Genomic DNA, 22,310 nt, shown 5'->3' on the forward strand with positions numbered 1-22,310 from the left:
ACAACCTTGAAATTAATCAATCTTGTGTGTCATCAATCTATATTTCTACTTGATTTTCGAAAAAAATTTGTGTATCAATAGAAAATCAAGTGTTACATGAATTTTTTCATACTCCGAAATTATAATATGTACAATTAAAGTAATAAAATGTCACGCATAATTAAAATTACAAAGTGTTACATAAATGTCACATAACTTTCTACTTGTATAGGCTATTGAATGCGAATTCCTTTTTTATAGAGAAATGATCAATGCAAATGTTGTTATTAATAAATCAAACTAACTTGTTTAGTGAAATCTTATGTAAGAAATTAAAATATAATTAAGTATGATTTTTTTTTTACCGGGGTTGTTATTAATTGTTTTTCTTACAGAGGCTAAATTTTATTTTTAATTAAGTATAATTAAGTATTTTATGATGATCTTTAATAGAAAAGACAACAAAATGAGTAAATTAATGAGTTTTTGAAATTTAGAAGGGTAAATAATTTCAATTTTTTGGAGAGATATGTACAAAATTTTCAATTTAAAAATATGATTTTGGTTATAAAAAATTTATTTGGTAAATTCCGCAGGATGAAAAAAAAATCAAATTATTAAAATTGCTAAGTACGCATGACACGTTACTAACTTACCAAGCATCAAGCAGCCTTCATGCACCCTTCACGCATCCATCAGCTCCAGGTCCAGTACCTGCACACCCTATGAATTGGAAATAACCTATTTAAATCGTTAAACTATTTGTAGTTTGACCTGGTGGGATTGTAAAATATAGAATTAATAAACCGGAATAATTAGAACGGTCAGGTTAGATTGTCGGGGAGTCTGTTGAGGTGTGCTCTGGAGGGTAAGGACTAAGGAGAGAGATATGCCCTCGGAGATCAGATCTTGACGCCGATCCAACCAACCTTTCCAGTCACTATAATCTCTCTCGTTACTTCCTCTCATCTCTACCTTCTCAATTATGCTCATCTATTTCCTTCTCTGGGGCATTTTTACAAACAGTTGGCAGGCAACAGACAGAGGGCCACAAAGTGTTATCAGAGAACTGTTACACTCAGCCCTGATGATGCCAAAGCTGGAGTAGGACGGATTGTGACATAAATAATATCCAGTTTCTAGGACGGATTTTCTCCCTAATTAGTAATAACCGTCCTGAAACAGCAGGGGCAAAAAAAAAAGCAAAAGAAAAAGAAAAAGACAAAGAAAAAGAAAAAGAAAAAAAAAAAAAAAGAAAAAAAGAAAAAAAAAAAAGACAACTAGAAGGAATTCCTCATTGGGCCCAGCCCACTTTTGCATTCCATTAATGGATCGGACCGGATCTGCTTCTTAAACATTCAACAGGGTAAATTTGACAATTCCAACACAAGAAAATAAAAAAAATGTAAAGGAGAAAAGAATTGAAGCAGCATGATCAAAATCTGAACTATTCAATATCTGTGTCAAAACATGTTTGATTGCATTTCTTTGAAGTCCCTTATTTGCACCAGAAATTATAATTTTCCGGTAATTGAGGTGTCTAAGTTTTCGTTTCTATTTGGGCCACGGGCCACTAGCTTTGGAATATTGTGTAATTCCACATTTAATGAATTAATTAAGACTCAATAGTTTGTCATTCGACCCAATCCATTTTACCATTCAATGAATGGACCGACTCCCGTTCAAAAACTTTTGATCAACGGTAAATTTGACAAAAAAAAAAAATGGAAGAGGGGGGGGGGGGAGCAGCATGGCTGGCTTTTGTTTTTCATCTGATGGATGGACCAAATCTCGAAAATTCTGCCCACCATTGAGTTTAGTCAATCCCTAATTGACGCATGGTATCTGTCTTTCATCTAATTATTGTGGATCTTCTTAATTATTTAGGATAGAAAAACCTGGCCGCCCCACGTTTGGGCGATCAGGGCATATTTGAAAAAAAAAATATTCGAGGGCATATTTAATATTATCTTTATTATTTAGGGTATTAATAAAAAAATCAGTGGATCTTATCAGATACTTTTCCATATATGAATCCGTTAAAAATTATTCCTATAGAACAGTAAATGTATAGAATAAATTAGGGAATATAAGTTTATATAGTAAAGTTGTGAAGTGACGAAGTCTCGTCGGTTGTATATATTTGTTTCAAGCTAGCATTCCATAATTTAATCAAAATTGACATGCTGTCAAGATGTTCAGCTGAAGCCCAATATATAAAATAGGAGCATTAATTATAAAAATTAACAGTACATGCACGTGGGGGAATAAAGAGCCTGGCTTCATTTATTGTCGTCCTTTTGCATGGAATATGTTTCTTTTATTAAGATGCATTAATTGCCTAATTAAATGAGAAAAAAAGGCAGGGAGAGAGAGAGAATCCACATGAATTAATTTAATTTACTTGCTTTTACCTTGGAATATAATAATGCCTTTCCTTGTGAAGTAGGTTAAAGACATGCAGTTCATATTATTCCAAATTTAATGTATATTTCTGCAAATGGCCCAACAAATCTTGCTGCTACTGTCTTTTGTATAACCAGGTCCGCAATCAGTGGAATAATCTGATATGGATTAACTGGTCCCGATAACGTTTACATTTCAGGGCTCAACAATGCAAATTTTGAGGGTCTCTATTTAGTTGACATTTGCTGGTCTTAATCTCAAAATAAAGAAGTCTGATAATTGACCCGCAAATAAATCTCCGAGCATGCCTCCCCAGCCTCAAATATTTATTTAACAAAAAATATTTTTTTAATTTTGCTTAATTAAGTTCAATTTTCAACGCTCATATTTAAGTTTTAATGTTTTATTTATAATATTCTACAATACTACTCAAACATTTAAACCTCTATCTGCAAATATTAAAATTCTATATTTGTGTAATTTTAACTCCTAAGTTTTTCTTCAAACAAACAAAATAAAGATTCCTTTTATTCACTCTATTTTTATTTTTCTATGATAATTCTCGTCCATTTTTCCGACGATCTGTGATGAATTTTACGAATCTAAAAATATGAATGATTTTTACTCGATTTTCTTTTTCAAATGAGGCCCATGAAGAAATATTTTTGAGATTTTTTCAAGTCATTGTTTTTTTTTTATTTTGAAAATAAAGCCCATGAGAACTTTAAATTCTCAAGATTTTATACTTCAGTCTACAACCTTTTAAACCTAAAATGGAAACTATTTAAATATTTGACACAACTACTTTTAACGGTTGTATACAAAGGTTTAAATGCGTGATACTATATCATCAACATCAGAGGTTTAAATTCTTAAGCATAGTATTATGGTGATATCAGTGGTTTAAATGGTTGTAGACTGAGTTTTAAAAGTTTAAAAATTTTAAGTGCTCATGGACTTTATTTTTAAAAAAAACGACATTCAAAATAACTCAAATTTTTTTTATTGAATCTCATTTGAAAAAAAAAATCGAGTAGAAAATGTTTCATATTTTTAAATTTGTAAAATTTATTACTGATTGTTAGGACAATAGACGAGAATGATAAGAGAAAAAAAAATAGAGTGGGTAAAATTAATCATTCTTTTTTTAGCTTGAAGATGAAAGTAGTTATGAGCTAACACTACACAGATTTAGAATTTAATACTTGCAGATAAAGGTTTAAATGCTTTTGAGTAATATTGTAAAATGTTATAAACAAAACTTCAAAACTTGAATATTAGTGCTGGAAATGAAAATTGGATAAAATTGAAAAGTTTTTTCTGTTAAACTACTTAGGGCGCTCTCAGATATGATGGCTTGGAGAACCAAAATATTTCTCTACAATAAAAATATTGTACAATGTAAGTGAAACCAATGCAACTGCAGAGATTCGTTTTTCTATTCAGACACCATATTATTGATTAGGGACGAATCCTGTCAAATTAAAATTTGCATATATGAATCCATTGGAAATTAAGGTTAGAAAAAATACTAAATATATATAAAATAAAATGGGGAATAGAAATTTAAATAGTGAAGTTGTGATGTCTTGTCGATTGCATATAAATTATTCAAGCTAGCATTACAAAATTTCGTAAAAGGATATATCCAGATATTTGAAGCATACACATAATGTGAAGATGCATCTCAACCGTACCCAAGCCAAATATATATCCTATAAACTCCTAAAATAGCAAGGAGTATTAATTATTTTTCAAATTGACGGGACACACACGTGTGAATAATTAAGGAGACTTAGTTCTTTTCTTGTATTTCATTAACTAAGATGCATTGTCTAATTGAAGTGAGAAAAAGGCTGAGAGAGAATCCACATGTACTATATATCTTCAAGCAATACAAATCTTACTTGCTTTACCTTAGAATATAGTAATGCCTTTGCTTGTGAAGTAGGTTAGAAAAAGGCTGAGAGAGAATCCATATGTACTACATATCTTCAAGCAATACAAATTCTACATGCTTTACATTAGAATATATTAATGCCTTTGCTTGTGAAGTAGGTTAGGAACATTCAGTTAATATATAAGATTGACTACTTTATCTGTGTGTATCCTTGTGCCCTCAAAAAAAAAAAAAAGTTACGAAGACAGTACTCGTCCTCTCCTCTCCTCTTTGGTACTTCTCTCTGCATATTTTTCTATCTAATTATAAGAATATTTTATTTAATATTAATTCTTATTTCTTCAAATCATAATTGGATGACCCAGATCTTAGTGGATCGATCCTCCGATTTGTGTATATATGCTTACTAGATCGATCAGTTTGTGAATTGTTGTGTTGGGGGATCTGTTAGTTTCACATCCATATTGTGCATATATTTTGTTTTTTCTCTATTTTTGGAGATGGTACATAGTAATTAGTCCGTTAATTACTAATATTTTATTTCCGTTGAATTTGTGTAGATCATTTTAAGATTAAGATAGGAAAAGTTGACTCTACTTCAGGTAAATTCATTCTTGAACAAGTCCCTTACACAAGTTTGACAGATCTGGAACATTTACTGACACATTTACCTCCTCCCTTTCTGATCTTATCTCTCACATAAAACCTCTAATCCTACCACTGCCCTTAGAGATATTATTGTGGATATTCAGGCTGTGCAACCAGGGGGTTCAAGTTAGATTTTATGGTTAATATCTTTACTTGGAATGCTAGAGGCCATGGACTTTCTGATAAACATAGATCTCTCAGGGATTATCTCCTAGAACATCACATTGATATAGTGTACTGTATTCAAGAAACCAAAAAGGATAATTTCCATATATACATCACCCATGAAGTAGATCGGTATCAATGATTTGAGTTAGTCGTTTAAAGTATATCTGATGTCTTTTAGTCAAGCTTATCAAGACTTTGATGAGCGTAAAAACACCCTAGTTCTACTTATAAATACACACACACATGTGTGAGTGTGTGTATGTGTGTGTATATGTATATATGTATATAATAGTTCAAAAGTTTGTATTTAGATTTTCACCGTGTAATTGCTTTACTCAAGTCATCATGATCTACCTAAGGTTTTTCAATATTAAACGGAAGATAGAGTATAAATTTATAGGAAAATGAAGTATAATAAAGAAAAAAGTAAGGAACCTTTTCTGACACTACATACATAATTGTCCAATATATACAGTTCGCTGCACAGAGACACTTCGATTGCATAGCATAGGATTTGCGTAGTCTTCTCTTGTCCACTTGACAATTTTCGAATTCGCTTGAAGAAAGAGCCATAAGACGAAGATAGTCGATCGTCCTCTCCTCTTTGGTACTTATCTCTAATAATTCTTACTATCTTATTTTTTTTAATGCTAATTTTTATTTGTCTGATCGGTAAGTTTTCACAACAAGTTATATATATATATATATATATATGGGAAGGCATCCACTTACACTTTTTTTTTATGACACCAGATTACATGTACCCTACATTTTCAAAGTCCAAACAGTTGATCCAAACTATTTAACACGATGAATATTGTAAAATGTGTTTGCAGATCAACTTTTACATTTTTTTTATTTTTTTACTATTTATTAAGATGGGTACAAAAATTCAATGGTCTGAAACAATGATTTTGTAAAATACTTTATAAATAGTAAAAAAATTCAAAAAAAAATGTAAAATTTGATCTGCAAGCACATTTTAATATATTCGTCATGTTGAACAATTTGAATCGACTGTTTGCACTTTAAAAACTTTTAAAATGTAGGATGTAATTCGGTGGCACCAAAAAAAGAGTGCAAGTGGGAGCCCTCCTATATATATATATATATATATATATATATATATATATATATATATGCTGACTAGATGTTATGAATATATAGTTGTGTTGGGAGATTTGTTACTTTCATATCCTAGAGAATGTGTCTCTTGTTTTTGTTACTCTATCTATTAGTAAGATTTGTGTAGATCATTTTAAGACTGAATAGTGAACTGTCTAGATCATTTTAGGCAGATGGCCTTGTTTGTAACAATATTTATATATGTAGATCTTAACGCTACGTACGTTTTAATCTTTAACTATATCAAGGGCTTACATCTTGTATTTAGTCAAATGACAATTGATAATAGTTAGAATAAAATATTTAATAGAACAATTTGGGCAAAATGGAAAATATTATTAACATTTATAAGTTGTATTTTACATACTAATTAAAATGTGGTTGAAATTTTTTAGTTAGTCTAAAAAAGAAAGGTATATTTCTCAGTTTCTGATTAATTATTTATATGATCTGTCATCTCATATTGACCGTAATTTCTCTTTTTTAATTTATTGTTGATGTGACTTAATAGAAACTCAAAATATTTCTCCTTACCAGCTCCTTCCTCTCTCTTCTCCTGCTGAGTCCACCAGATCTAATTACCTCCTGTCCTTAATTAACCTGAAACTGCAACGGTACGTATTGGGTGAGTGTCTTCTCTCTCTTTTCTTTGGGTCTAACTTGAACTGCTCTTACTGATTTCCTGCCCAGCCTGTCCAATTCAGCCTCCATTGTGGTGGGGCATGAATAATTAGCAACCGTAATTTTCATATTTCAATTATGCACCATTTAGAGCATTTTTTAAATGTTTCTTTTGCAGTGCAGTAACTTGGTGGAGCTTGCAGTTGATTTGAATGTGAGATTTTGTTACACCAGGGAAAGAAGAGACTATAAAGACACTTCAAATAAGTTCCGGAGCAACTTGTGCAAAGGTATTCTCAATGTTTCGAGAAATTTACATTTGATCTTATAATACATAGGTCATTATTAGGTGTATATTTATTTATCATTTGCTCAAATGATTTTCCAATAGTAATAGCATTCAAACAATTAAGTCAAAGTTTTGTAAAAGGAGGTTATAATTTAAACTGATTTTTTGGTTTTGCTATATTACAAAAGAGTACATCATGATTTGCTCTGGTCTACTTTATAATTGATAAAAGCACTTTTTTTTTTTTTACACACCTGTTTAGAATGACGATATAAGAATTTGGTACTTTGCTGAATTTCACACACCTGATTATCGCTCACAAAAGATAGAATTAAACAATTTAGGAAGAATTAGAGAGGGAGAGATGAATATATAGAAACAATGGAACTTTTCATTAATTGCCCAACAATTCTTACAATACTCAGCCTATTAATAGCTGGTTGGAAAGGATAAGGAAATAGCAAAATTGTCATGAGCCTAACAAGTGTTATTAAAAGTAAACTGGACCGGACAGGACAGTTCAACCGGAAAAAACCAGGCCCGGAATCCAGTCCGGTTTGGTTCTTTGGAGATATTGTTTATGTAACTGAACCTGTCCAAACCCGATTTATTATTGGTTTTATTACAAAACCGACAACAATTTAGAAAAAGAAATTTCAGTTTTAAACAAAATTTGTTCCTTCCTTTTCTCTGATATCCCAATTAAACTGCTTCTTGTGGATATTTGATGGCCCGTGCTCCTTTGAACGGACCAATCCTTCTCTCACACTAGGCAAGATCTTGATTTTGTTCTTTAGTTTCAACTCCTTACTAATTTTCAAATCGTAACTCAAAGAGAGAACGTTTCAGTGAGCAAGTACTCTAAGAGCTAGCTAAGCACGATTGGAAGGGAAGGGGTGGGGGAGGGGGTGGCTTAGTACGAATGGAAGAACTCAAAAGAACTCAAAAAAAATTCTCAAAATAGATACAACTTTTTATAAATTAAATGTACTAAAAGGATCACAAAATATTCTATATTACCTAGAAGTGACTTTTAAACCGGGATCAATAACTCAGAATCCAAGCATTTTTATTTTTTTTCAATAACTCATAAAGAAATATATTAATTTTTCTTACAGCCGCAAAAAATCCGGCATGAAAAATGTTGATCCGAATTATTTGTAGCAGTGTTTCTAATAAATCAAATTATATAGTATTCAATCTATTTTCCAAGAAATATATTAAATATTTCTAATATTTCAATACAAAAAAAAAATTATAAATATTTCTATTTAAATAAAAAAAATCTGAAAAAAGAAAAAAATGTTGAAACCGGAAAAATTTATTACGGTTTCTCTTTTTTTGTTTAGACGCTGCTTTTTTGAATTCTAAAACCAGAATAAAAAATTTCCGGTTTGGGTAGATTTCAAAATCCCGCCCAACTTTGGTTATTTTTAAAAATTTTATTATTATTATGGATATTTATAAAAAAAAAATCGGAGCTATATATGTAACTACAAGTTAAAATATATGAAACAATTAATAATTGGTTATAGTAAGACATTAAAATAAAACAATAATTCCACATACAAATTCTCTCCAAAACAAATGCAAAATTTCCTAAAATAAAAATATTAATCAATCAATGCTCTCACGAGATCTTGTTAATCTTCTAATTTGACATCTTCAAAAAAATATAAATTTCAAATTTCCCAGAAACAAATGAAAAACAATAACAAACCTATTATAAAATTGTGCTAAAAGAAGAACGCATTATATTTTTTGTGATTACGGCCACTTCCACCCCTAATGCTGTGATAATAATAAATAAAAGTTAAATCACATGATGACTTGATTACAAATCTCTTAAGATACTTGAATGTAAGAAATATAGTATTAATTGAACAACATAAAAATTAGAAATATATATTTTTTTTTTTAAAATAGAAGAACAAAGAAGAACGAAGCATTTTTTTTTTTTTTTTTTTTTTAAATCTAGATGCATCTATGTATTGTACGTAATCTGATAGCCCAAGTAGGAACAAAAAAAATACAAGAATTAAGTATATATAAATTAAGATCAACACCAGCATGTAGAAATTACCAAATTTTTTATTAATATCCAAATTTTATATTAAATTTAAAAAAATATCCGAATCGGTTGTTGTTTTCGAAATCTACCCATTCCGGAAAAAAAATTTCCGGAATTAAACTCTAAATCCGGAAAAAAATTTTCCGGAAACTCGGTTCTAACTCCGGAAAAAAAATTTCCGGATTTAGGATTTTTTTTTTTTCCTAAATTTTTTTTTTTCAGTTTTTATTTATAATTTATTTATTTTTGTATTGAAGTATTACAAATATTTTTTAAAAAATAGATGGAATACTATATAATTTGATTTATTCGAAAGACTGCTACAAATAATCCGGATCAACATTTTTCATGCCGGATTTTTTACGGCCGTAAAAAAAAAATATATAATATATGTATATGTATATATAATACAATAAATGTATCTGTATATATAATATAATATATGTATATATATGTATATATAATATAATATATATGAAAATGAAGATATAAAATATGAGGTATGATGAGGTATAAAAAATATGAGGTATTGGAACCCTCGGTTAGTGTCTCAAAAATTCAGTTTAATTTTTCGTTTCAACGGTAGGCATTCAACGATCTGTTTGGACTTTGAAAACTTTGAAAATATCGATCGTTGAATGCCTACCGTTGAACGAAAACTTAAACTGAATTTTTGAGGCACTAACCGAGGGTTCCAATACCTCATATTTTATATCTTCATTTTCATATATATTATATTATATTATATATATATATATATATATATATACATATATTATATTATATATACATATACATATATTATATTATATATACATATACATATACATATACATATACATATATTATATTATATTATTTTTTTTTACGGCCGTAAAAAATCCGGCATGAAAAATGTTGATCCGGATTATTTGTAGCAGTCTTTCGAATAAATCAAATTATATAGTATTCCATCTATTTTTTAAAAAATATATTAAATATTTGTAATACTTCAATACAAAAAAATAAATAAATTATAAATAAAAACTGAAAAAAAAATTTCTAAAAAAAAAATTTTCGCAAAAAAAAATTTCCTAAAAAAAAAAAAATTCCTAAATCCGGAAAAAAAATTTCCGGATTTAGAAAAAAAAAAATCCTAAATCCGGAAAAAAAATTTCCGGATTTAGCAACAAAAGAAAATCCTAAATCCGGAAAAAAAATTTCCGGAGTTAGAACCGAGTTTCCGGAAAAAAATTTTCCGGATTTAGAGTTTAATTCCGGAAAAAAAATTTCCGGAATGGGTAGATTTCGAAAACAACAACCGATTCGGATATTTTTTTAAATTTAATATAAAATTTGGATATTAATAAAAAATTCGGTAGAAATTAATGCTATTAAATTCTCATATAGTTCGGTGAAAAGAATAATAATACAATAAAAAGGCAAATTTAATGGAACATGTAGTTCTTGTGTTTACTTTCCATGTGTACAAAAAAAAGAGAGAATAATATATAACTTTCCATGTGTACAAAAAAAGAGAGAATAATATATATACACACTGCACCATACATATTAAAAAAAAATTAATGGAGACGATATTAATTTTGTGTCCAATGTATTAAATTATTAATAATTAAGCCTTTCAAATATTCCGCGTCATTCTCTTGCTGGCCTCCATTAATTTGTCAGGATATTTAATTCTTTCTTTGGCCACACGACTTAAAAGGTCTCCCGTCTCTTGTTTCTCTTTCTTCCTTCATAATTCTGCATCCAATTGTGTTGCCCGTTACCGACATTTTTATATTATCTAATATTAATGGTGATTCTGAGTTTCTACACATAAAAACAAATTCGAAAAAAAATATATGTGGTTATGTTTGGATTTTCAAAAACAAAAAATTAGTTTATGAGTAAAAATTAATTCGGTATGTTATCTATATGTATTGTTTCACAAAAAAGAATTACATGACATTGCCATATATAAGTAAAAAATTAAAACATACATGCCACATTTAATAATAATCTTACAATTAGAAAACAGACTGAAATCAAAATGAACAAGTAAATAGTATTTTTAAATTCTAAGCATGCAGACATATATTGAAATAAAGCTCCTCTCTAGAAAATTACGCCCGCATCACTACCTACTAGTCATAATTACGGCAACAAATTATACATATCAAAATATGAAAAATAATATCCTGTTGACAGAGGCTCATAGGCATAGGCATAGTAGGAATTATCGGTATCGGGATCAGGATCGATACCAGCCGATACCGATACGGAATCGGGGTATCAAATCGGTATCGGCTTAGGATCGAGGTTTTTTTTTTTCTTTTTCTTTATGATTTGCTACGTGAGAATCGGCTCAGGATCGGATCGGGGTAGGCCGATACTAATACGTATCAGCTGATCCGTATCGGTATCGGCCGAAATTTCCTACTATGCTCATAGGTCTAGAGTTTCAAGATTCAACAGTCTTCAAGTTGGTAGCAATTAACAAATTTTAGCAACTACGAAATTTTCATATTTTAATCATGCACCATTTATAGCATTAATATATTTAAATGTGTCTTTTGCTTTGCAGTTACTTTTGGTGAAGCTTGCAATTGAATTGCATTTGAGGGAAGTAGGGAGGGAGGGATGGATTTTCAGTGTGATTTGAAGAAAGTTGAAAGAAAGATGGATGCCTTTCCTTTCGTACAAGCAATGATATCTGAACCCGCCCTCAGAGTTCTTTTATCAAACAATCGCCCTGTTGATAAGGATTCTGAGATTTTGAAGTGGTTTCTAAATCAAGCTTACTTCGATGAATGTTATAAAAAAAAATTTAACCCCTCGAAGAACCTTTACGATGAATTGCCGGGTGATATTGAGTTTCTGCGAGTAAAATCTCGTCAACTAGGATATGCTACGAGGGAGATTATTCGACTTTCTCCCAGAAGGCACTCATTGAGATCCAAGTTACAGAGTTTATTGGCAAAAATGAGGGATGATAGAAATTATTTTTTTAGGTATATGAAGTGTATGGTCAAAAGCATAGAAACAGAAGGTGTATTGGAGCTCAAAGACAGGGATGATGTTCTGAACTCTGTTGACGACATAAAAGGAATTGAAGATTTGCTTCCGGACAAAGCAGATAGTTCATACTGCTTAACAAATAAGGAGAAGTGCCGAGCACTCTTCCTCATGACAGTGTTTCCAGCTCTTTGTGAGATGAAGGAACCTGTTGAAATACTCTGGCTCTTATTAGATTTATCTACAGAGCTGGACAATCTCCCTGAACTGATATGTGAAGCATGTGAAGGACAACCTCTGGCTCTTCTCCTTATAGGGGTTGTCATTTCACCCAAACCAAGGGACTATGACACATGGGCCAAAGTCATAGATGATCTGGACAAGATCAAAGAGTCTGATTATGGTGACTCTGATGATAATCCTAATCACGGCACACTGGCGAAACTGTTCCGAGGCACATATTTAGAGGGAATGGAAAAGATCAAAGAGTCTGATTCTGGTGACTCTGATAATGGTGCTACTAACCATCTTCCGAGGCACATATTTACCTACTGCTTTTCTGATTTAACCTTATCACTCCAATCGTGCTTGCTTTATTTAGCATGTTACCCCATAGATTATGAGATTCCTGCAAGGTCTCTAATTGAGATATGGATTGCTGATCATGAAGAATTTATTACACCAGAGGAAGGAGAGACTTTGGAGGAGACGGCATACAAGTACTTGGAGCAACTTGTTCAAAGGTATTCTCAAAAATCTGTAAAATTGACATTTGTTCTTATAAAGTACAGGTAATTGTTAGGTCCGTAGTTTGAAAACTATGATTTCATTGTTATTATGATTAACATTGATTAATTAGTATATATAGGTACATCGTTGTTTGGTATAGATGGCAGGCATTTCTCTTATTTTGATAAGTTTTAGTATACAACTTAATAAACTCTATTCATTAGAAAATGTTTCATCGAGTCTTTGCACCTATCTTTAATATTAGATAAGAATTATTTTATTTATTATATAAAATAGGAAATATGTTATATATTTCTTTTTCGGAAAATAAAAATATTTTGCTCAGGATTGCCCATTTTTATTTTCAGGGTTCCTCTTCCGAGATTTTTATTTTTACTCAACAAAAAAAATATTTTATTAAAAATAACCATGGTTCGGCAGAATTTTTAAAAATAACCATGGTTCGGAAAAATTTTTAAAAATACCCAGACTGCGGATTTTTTCCGCAACCCGAAATTTTTATTTCGGGCCGCGGAAAAAATTGAATGCTACTATTGAATATATAGGTAATTGAATGCTACTTTCAGCCTCATGCTTGATTAATTCCTTCTTTTCTTCTTTGTGCATGTGTGATAGGTTTCTCTTGTTATTTATGTTCCTGTTTTAATGTATGTATGTTTTAATGTATGTTAATTATAATGTATGTTGGGATTACATGGAAAGTTCATGTTTGAGTTGATTTTGTGTTTCCATTTAAATCAAATGGTATATTTACTCATTTTATTTTTTTTCATTATTATGCTTTTTTTTTTTTTTTTTATTCTAAAATGGTCACGATCTCCCGATTTACTCTTGAGCATAGTGACAAAATTTGCAAATATATGAATTATTATCTTCAAGTATTTTTATTAGACAAACAAACAAATTAAACAGATTCCATATATATAGCCATCCTTAATTTTTTCACATAATTTTAATTTTTTTTAGAACTTCAAAATTTATTATATTTTTCCAAATTATAAAAGTTAATTACTTTCAAATTATGTAGATAATTTTCTCAAATCCCAAACTTGTTGCTATGCTCATGCGGGAACTAATAATTATTATTTTTTTGATGCCAAGGTACGTTTTTTATTGCATCTTCTTTTCCATGAGCATAGCAAGAGGTCATTTACAGTACTATGATTTAGCCAACAGTGGGTCTACCTGCTCATCCAAGAGACAAATTGAGATAAAAAAAAAAAAAAGTTCACAAAAATTAGTATAACTATGCATACTGAGTAGGGATATTAATTTGTGCTGTGGCGTGATCAAGTCATATTTTTTTTTATTTTTACATGTTGGGACGAGATGGTCATTACAAGTAGATAAAATAAAAGATATGAATAGTGCAGAGCAGGTACCAAGTCCACTGAAACCTTTGCAAACCAAGATCAAAATCATGTTATCTATTGCTTTAAACCAAGAAATCAAAAACAGAATTTTGAACCAAGAAAAGTATTGGAATTCAAACACCAAAAGCTGAAAAATCCAACAACAGTGGACGAATTTTAAAATTCCGGCAATCCCAATACCAAATTTCCAAAATTAATTACAAGGTAGTAAAAATTGTATCTTATTTAAATAAACTCAAATCTTTAATTTAAATTCGAATTTGCTAGATCTCAAAAATTAGAAAATATAATAATTGCCAAATAAAAAAATTATTTTTCAAAACTAAATTTTAGGCAGTACAATAATTGATGAGCGGTAAGACCATGAAGGTATCGACTTTGTATCGTTTGCATAACTCAAAATTTGAGATAATTCTGAGCGGTAAGACCATCCAATCCATATTGGCACGAATATTAATATGCATTTTTACTTCAGATCGAATTGGTCCAGATTTTAATCAGATAGTTGAGATTTATTAGCTCAAATTCTGAGTAAATGTAGAGGATACAGATTCGAATGTATGAATGTTATTTAATAATCAATCAAATATCGATTGTGAATTAATTTTATGTAATATGAATGTTACTTAATAAATAGTCAAATATCATTTGAAATTTGGATTATTGAAAAATTTGACCTATTTTGTGCAATATAGAAATTTGCATTTTTTTTTTCTTATGTGGACAATATGTATCTCGTATAGATTATATTTTAGTGGTCCAAATTTTTTATTTCTAAATTATTTTTGCTACTGTCATGTTATCAAATTAATTTAATATCATCGGTCAAAATAATGGGAGAGTAATTTTCGCCAAAATTGTACAGCTTTGGTGCTAGTAATAGAGGTGTATACTAAACAAAAATAATAATATTTAAAGGCTTTGTTTAACTTACAGCATTCATTTCTCATAAATTATAAACGGTTAATTAATCACTTTAAATTACCATATCTGTACTGTGAAATTTAGAAGATTTATCCAACTTTTCTCTATTAATTAAACTTCTCTTCTTTGAAGGAACAATTAAATTTTCAGTCTTCGTACAAAGAAGTCAAATTATTAATAAAAAACTCTTCTGAAAATGCAGAAATTAACAAAAAGAGTTTCTTGTAAATGTACAGAGCAAAATATTATCACTTGCTCGCGTATTATAATGTACAGAATATTTTAAATTTAGAAATTTATTAAATATTACGTCGGAAATAACCAATCATTAATCCCAATTTATATCGAAAGGGGGGGGGGAATGATTAGTCACGCAAAAGTTGGGCAACCACACATGTTGGTCACGCAAAAGTTGAGATATCTCAGAGGATTCACACTTAAGTAATGAGGTCAACGAAAAAAATAAAATAAACCCATCTTTATTTCTCTACACCAGATGAGAGCTGAGAGCCTATCCCATCCATCCACATATATCTACCTAACAAATTGAAGCCTAACATATATCTACCTAACATCTATCTACATATATATACATATATATACCTAACATATATCTAACATAACATATACCTAACATATATCTACATATATATATCTACCTAACAAATTGAAGCCTATCGTATTACCCGAGTAGAATTGAATCGGACGGTTCAAAAATGAAATTTTTAACTTGGCACGCATCTCAAAACACAAATAATACTGCCTCTACTGTCATTTCAATCACCCACCGGCTAAAATTAAATCTGAGCCGTCCATTTCAATTGCGTTGAGTCAGGTACCTCCCAATACGGATCCACTTCGAACACTCCCCAACAAATTGAAGACTATATCTAGAAGTAAATCAAAACAAACTATTGAACTTTAGAAAAGCAACCTACAGTACCAAACTAAAATGGTCTGGAGCTGGGGCTCAGCCATCACCGGAGCAGCATGTGCCACTGCCACTCTCACTGCCATGTGGGCCCGCCCAAGAAACCCCACCTTCCACCTCGTCTCAATCTCTCTCTCTCTTCCTTCCATCTCAACCTGCCTTTGTTAGATCTGGAAATCGTGCTCACAGTCCATGTCACAAATCCCAACCCAGTACCAATACAGTACGAACCAGCAGTGTTCTCTATTTCTTACAGTGGGACCCACTTAGGAACAGCCCAGCTCGAGGCCGGGTCGCAAGGGGCAAATTCGTGCGAGATTTTACAGTTGTCTGCCCGATTGAATAGAGCAAAGCAAGCAAATTCGTGCGAAATTGAATAGAGCAAAGCAAGCAATAATTACAATGAAGATTGTTTTTCTACTTGTTCTCATTTTGATTTTTTCTGGTACGTAATTAATTAGTTTCATTTTATATATATGTTGTTAATTATTACTGCTAGCTAGCTGGAATTATATATTATTATTTTTTTTGTTTTTCAATAAAATAAATTTAATTAGATCCAACACCAACAGTAAATGCATGTGATGAAATGGAGATGTATTTTCCATTATATTGCACTAATCAGGGACGGTGCAATTTCAGAATGGATTGCACTCCCAAATTGTGCCAACAAAAATGTGGTGAACAAAGTTTTGGAAGCCGCATCAAAAGCCGATGTCAAGACAACCAATTTTATTGCATGTATGACTGCTAGCATATCGATGAGAATATATATATATATATGTATATGTATGCGCGCATATATAATGTAATTATTCATATTCATCCACGGATCGATTCAGTACTGCATTTAATTTAATTTAATTAATTTGTACGTATTACTAAATTTTGATTATATTAATTTGGTTGTTAGTCATTAATGGAAACTAATAATTTTGTGTGTATTTTCTAGCATTGTTAACTATATATTGAAATAAAATTAAAGTATTAATTAATTTTCTTTGTTGATTTGCTTCTCCCTCTGTTTATTATCTATGTCGTTATTTTATATATGTGGGGATTGCATGTTGTCATAAATTTTATGTTTATCATAAAAGAAATTTGAGGGCTTAATTTTATTAACTCTAAACAGAAAATTTATGACAACATGCAATCGCCGCATATATAAAATAATGACATAGATAATAAACAGAGGGAGAAGTAAATCAACAAATAAAATTAATTAATACTTTAATTTTATATCAATATATAGTTAACAATGCTAGAAAATACACACAAACTTATTAGTTTTCATTAATGACTAACAGCCAATTTAATATAATCAAAATTTAGTAATACGTACAAATTAATTAAATTAAATGCAGTATTGGATCGATTCATGGATCAATCTGCATAATTACATTATATATGCACGCATACATATATATATATATATAGAGATGGGCTATTAAACATTGCAATGTATTGGCTCTTCTGTGCATTACATTTTAAACCATTGATTTCGTTTCAGGATCCGTGCTGATTTGATGAGATCAATTCAATTTTTTTTCGGAACTGGATGTCTCCAGTTCACTTTCTCTCCCGTCTCTTCCTCTCCCGTCTCTCCAAATTCAACATTTATTCCCGATAATTTTTGTAAAGAAAGAAAACCTAAGCCGGCCACACCGTCCAGCGACTCCTCCCGTAACTCCGTTCTTGTGCCGACCCTCCGCCGCCGATCATCACGCGCACATCTCTCTCCTCCTCCAGTGGTTCGTTTTTCCTTCCCAGACGAGTTTGATTTTGCGCCATTTTCTTTGGTTTTGCTTTTTTAAGTCTACTTGATGATTTTGCAGATGTAATTTCATATGATTACCGGTTCATTTGAACTTGGAAATGTGGCCAAGTTCATTTACCTAAAATATTAAAGTAATTATAGTAATCGTACTATAATAATGTTGAATTTTTTTTTCCTAAGGCTCTTAAGTAATTTTTTTTATGCAAGAATAAACTGAACTTATTTAAGACCATTAAATTATTTTCAAGTTTTCGAAATTTGCCTGTAAGTTTTTTTTATTATAACATTTATACTTTTTTCTTTTTTCAACATGTTAAAAGCTTCTGACTTTTAGGTACTCTGTTTTTTTTTTTTTTTTAATACTTACCTGGATGAATGAAACCTTGTTGCTAATAGCTAACAGGGAATGCCAGAGAATATAAATATTTGGTTCTAATCTGAAAATTATATAGTTTAGTCAAACTAATTGTTAAACCGTAGCCTATTTTAAATATGCACCTCAAAGATTCACAAATGGATGCCATTTTGGTGTCATGCCTATTGTTCAAACAACACCTTATTCCCATAATCTTATTAGCAAAATATTTCGACTAATACAGGTTAACCTATGGATGGAGATGAAAATACTCAACAGCTCATTCCTATGGATGAAGATGAAAATACTCAACAGCTCATTCCTATGGTTGGAGATGAAAATAGTCAGAGAATTCAGTTGGAGGTAATTAATTATCATTTTGTTTGTCATCTAATAGTCAGAAATTACTTAATACCTTGTTTGATTGACTTTTACTTTTGTGGAACAGGTAGATATTATTGATCCCTATACCTACCACATGGAAGCATTAGGAGTTGAGGAGGATCAGCTTAAGGATGCCATTAAGCCGCGTGTCGGCATGGAGTTCCGTTCACCAGAGGAGGCATTCAAAATGTATAATGATTATGCATGCCGTGTGGGGTTTAGTGTTCGCAAACAAGCACAAACAAAGAATAAGCATGGGGTGTCATCAATGCGGTACGTATGTTCTAAAGAAGGATTCTCAACGCGGCAAAAAAAAATTGCAATGCCAATCGGAAGTGAGTCCAATCCTCGTACACCTGAGAAATTAAAGGGGATGACAAGGACGGGTTGTGGGGCCTCATTTAGGATGAAGATTGTAAAAGGTGGGATTTGGAAAGTGAGTGTTTTTGTGGAGGATCATAACCATGAGTTGATCTTGAGCCCCTCGAAGAAGAGAAATTTGCGATCCCACAAGTTCATGTCAATAGATGATAAGAAAAATATTCGTAACATGCATGCCCAAAACATAGGATCATCACAAATGATGGAACTTTTAGCTCTCGAACATGGGGGTAAACAAAATGTTCGATTCAAAAGGAAAGATATAAGCAATTTGATAGCGGGTGATAATAGAAAATTGATTGGGATAGATGTTCACACGACTTTGATGTACTTTCAAAAGAGACAAGAGGAGGATCCTGAGTTCTTTCATTCTATAGAGGCAGATGAGGATGGTGTTGTAAAAAATATTTTTTGGGTTGATGGTAGAGCGAGACGAACATATCAAGAGTTTGGTGATGTTGTGACATTCGATACCACCTACCAAACAAACAAGTACAATATGCCATTCGCACCATTTATTGGAGTCAACCACCACCGACAATCAATCTTATTTGGCATGGCTCTTCTTAAATGCGAAACTGCAGAAAACTTTTGTTGGTTGTTCAAAACATGGCTAGAGGCAATGTACGACAAACACCCTATTTCTATTATTACAGATCAATGTCCCGCGATGAGGAAGGCGATTGAGTTGGTTTTTCCAAGAACTATTCATAGATGTTGTCAATGGCATGTCATGAGAAAGGCAAGGGACCACTTTGGTCAACTTTACAAGGATATTGGTGGGTTTAAAGATGAATTGAGTGCTGTAATCAACCGTAGCCTAACGGTTTCAGATTTTGAGAAGCGTTGGACAACTATGGTCAATAAGTACAACTTGCTTGATAATAACTATCTAAAAGTGATGTACAAAAATCGGATGCAATGGGTGCCGGCCTACTTTCGAGCCACTTTTTTTGCTGACATGTCAACCACACAAAGGAGTGAGAGTATGAATGCCCTCTTTAAGTTATTGGTGGACAATCACAAATCTGTTTATCAATTTGTGTTGCAAATTGAGAAAATGATTGAGAGCATTTGGCAAAGAGAGAGTGATGAGGATCTAAAATGTATCAATGAGATGCCCCACTTATGGTCAAAATATAAAATGGAGTTCAAGGCACGTCAAGTTTATACACGAAAAGTATTTTCATTGTTCAAAGAGAATGTACAAGATAGCCTACTTGGTGATGTTACCGAAATTGAGAGAGATGTCTCCTATCAGGTTGACATTTCCTATGATCCAGAAATTCAGAAATATGTACCCAAGTCATACATAGTTGATGTCGACAAAGAAAGGTGTCAGGTGTCATGCAATTGCAAAGGGTACGAGTTTGAGGGCATTCTTTGCCCACATGCCATTAAAGTAATGCACCATGTCAAAATGACGCATCTACCAGATCATTACATTATGAAAAGATGGACTAAAGGGGCTAATGCAAGTGTTAAAAGATCCGCTAGCGAGAGAGGTATGGATCCGGGAGAGACAGCGGAGTTACAAGCATTGAGGGTTGCTTCTCTAAAATCAGATTGGATGGAGCTTGTCAAAATAGGAGCTGTTAGTTCAGATGGTTTTAGTTGTTTGAAGGAGGTTATTGCCAGTGGAAAAGAGAAACTGTTTGCTATAGTAGGTAAGCAAACACAAGGAGGTGTTGTACCTAGCCTGGGAGGTGACAAGGGAGAAGGGTCGGAGAATGACCAAGTCCAAAACAGACCCATGTTTCTTGACCTGCACGACTCACACTGTAAGGGTAGGAGGAAGACGGTTACAAGAATCGTACCTGCGTCTATGATGAATGCAAAGAAGATGAGGACTTGTAGTGTATGCAAGAAGAAAGCTGGCCACAATTCCAGAACTTGCCCTATGGTTAAACAAAATTACTTTGTTGGTCATATTATTATTTTATACATTTTTTGCTAGTTACAAATCAAAATTACCTTACATCTGTCACTAATCATATCTTTCTTTTGTAAACAAGTTAAACTCACAAGGCCCTAACAAGGGTAAGGAAACGACATATGAAGACAGTGAATATGAAGATCATGATGAAGATGAAGATGAAGAAATGAGTAAAGATGAAGAAGATGAGGACATTAATTTATGAATTGTTGTTTAAATAGTGAACTTGGTGTTCAGCATTATAACTTTTTGTTTTGAGATACTATTTTGTTGTTTAAATTAGCAGTATTGAGGAATATTGTTCTCTTTTGTCAATTTGAACTTGATTTCTTCATGTGGATACATCAATTGTTTTGTAAACTCTGCTACACACAAAAATGTTGTTATTTTCTTCAAATAACTCTAACAATGATGAATAATGTTATGTCTCATGTACTGTAATACTTTAAAGAAGTTGTAGCAGTAACCAAATTTTTAAAAAAGAAGTAAACTATTATTTCAGTAGCTATACCAGTACCAGTTACTGTTATTAATAAATTATTATTTCAGTTGCAATAAATCAAAAGAAGCTTAATTATTAATAATATTAAAATATTTTTCTAGTGAAGCTATTTTTTTGCTTTCTTCTATTTGCTAACCGGTTAAATAGGAAAATGAATGCAGAAATATATTTACATATTAATAATATTAATTAATGATATTTTGTTGCTTCGCAATTTCATGAAAAAGATTTTCTAACCTGAAATATTACTTGTAAATGCAAAATTATTTTTTATATAATCACATTCACATGCACAACAAAATAAGAACAAGTCAGATTTTGGATTTATCAACCTGATTTCCATTGGAAATGCAAAACCAACATTGGTTCATATTTCTAAACTATGTAAATTTCCATATTGGATTTCACAAATTGAAAAAAAAAAAAGTTGTATTCCTTCTTCCTTTATTACAATTTCCTAGCCCTTAGATCAACCACAACTACACTAATATTATCAGCACTTTGCTTCCCCATGGCAACCAACTTGATCCTGGTTCAGCCTTTGCTTTCTCTTCTTGTTCTTCTTCCATTTCATCTCCTCTTCTAACCTTTCCATTCCTCTGCCGCGAAAAACACGTACGCACAATGGACGGCTTCAAATAGTTGTTCCCTCTAGATCTATGATAATGGACAGGTTCAGGTAGTTGTCACTTGTTTCACAATTGAAAATTAATCAAATTAGGCTCTACAGAAGAGTTTGGTCACTACAATAAACTTAAATTAGTAGTAAACCATAACTGCTCATCTTTGTCTC

The 22,310-nt window shown here is 31.4% G+C and overlaps 2 protein-coding genes and 1 long non-coding RNA gene across 4 annotated transcripts in view; 2 read left to right on the forward strand and 1 right to left on the reverse strand.

Moving 5' to 3' along the window:
- The window catches only part of VAMP727 (vesicle-associated membrane protein 727), a 65,963-nt gene that overhangs the window by 22,469 nt on the left and 21,184 nt on the right, over nt 1–22,310 (reverse strand). The gene's annotated exons all lie outside the window — the stretch shown is intronic.
- On the forward strand, nt 6,736–11,814 carry LOC144547856 (uncharacterized). Its single transcript, XR_013509160.1, has 3 exons — nt 6,736–6,851; nt 7,026–7,137; nt 11,774–11,814. It is a non-coding gene; the product is annotated as an uncharacterized LOC144547856 (long non-coding RNA).
- LOC144547978 (protein FAR1-RELATED SEQUENCE 5-like) lies at nt 16,127–21,380 on the forward strand. Of its 2 annotated transcripts, XM_078296663.1 has the most exons (5): nt 16,127–16,627; nt 17,693–17,933; nt 18,559–18,677; nt 18,763–20,982; nt 21,095–21,380. In XM_078296663.1, the coding sequence occupies exons 3-5, from the start codon at nt 18,567–18,569 to the stop codon at nt 21,218–21,220; spliced, it is 2,457 nt and encodes an 818-aa protein (XP_078152789.1). In that variant the 5' UTR covers nt 16,127–16,627; nt 17,693–17,933; nt 18,559–18,566; the 3' UTR covers nt 21,221–21,380. The 2 variants fall into 2 exon arrangements, with proteins under 2 accessions (XP_078152789.1, XP_078152790.1); XM_078296664.1 differs by lacking the exons at nt 16,127–16,627; nt 17,693–17,933 and having other exon boundaries at nt 18,582–18,677; nt 18,767–20,982.

The sequence above is a fragment of the Carex rostrata genome, chromosome 32 (genome assembly GCF_964058835.1).
Source record: "Carex rostrata chromosome 32, lpCarRost1.2, whole genome shotgun sequence".
Lineage (NCBI taxonomy): Eukaryota > Viridiplantae > Streptophyta > Magnoliopsida > Poales > Cyperaceae > Carex > Carex rostrata.

What these genes read in the sequence shown, in the direction of transcription:
- LOC144547978 (XM_078296663.1), top strand. Translation starts at nt 18,567, where the DNA reads ATGGATGGAGATGAAAATACTCAACAGCTCATTCCTATGGATGAAGAT. An exon ending in GTCAGAGAATTCAGTTGGAG is followed by an intron (nt 18,678 to 18,762) that starts GTAATTAATTAT and finishes TTTGTGGAACAG; the next exon opens with GTAGATATTATTGATCCCTA. An exon ending in ATTCCAGAACTTGCCCTATG is followed by an intron (nt 20,983 to 21,094) that starts GTTAAACAAAAT and finishes TTTGTAAACAAG; the next exon opens with TTAAACTCACAAGGCCCTAA.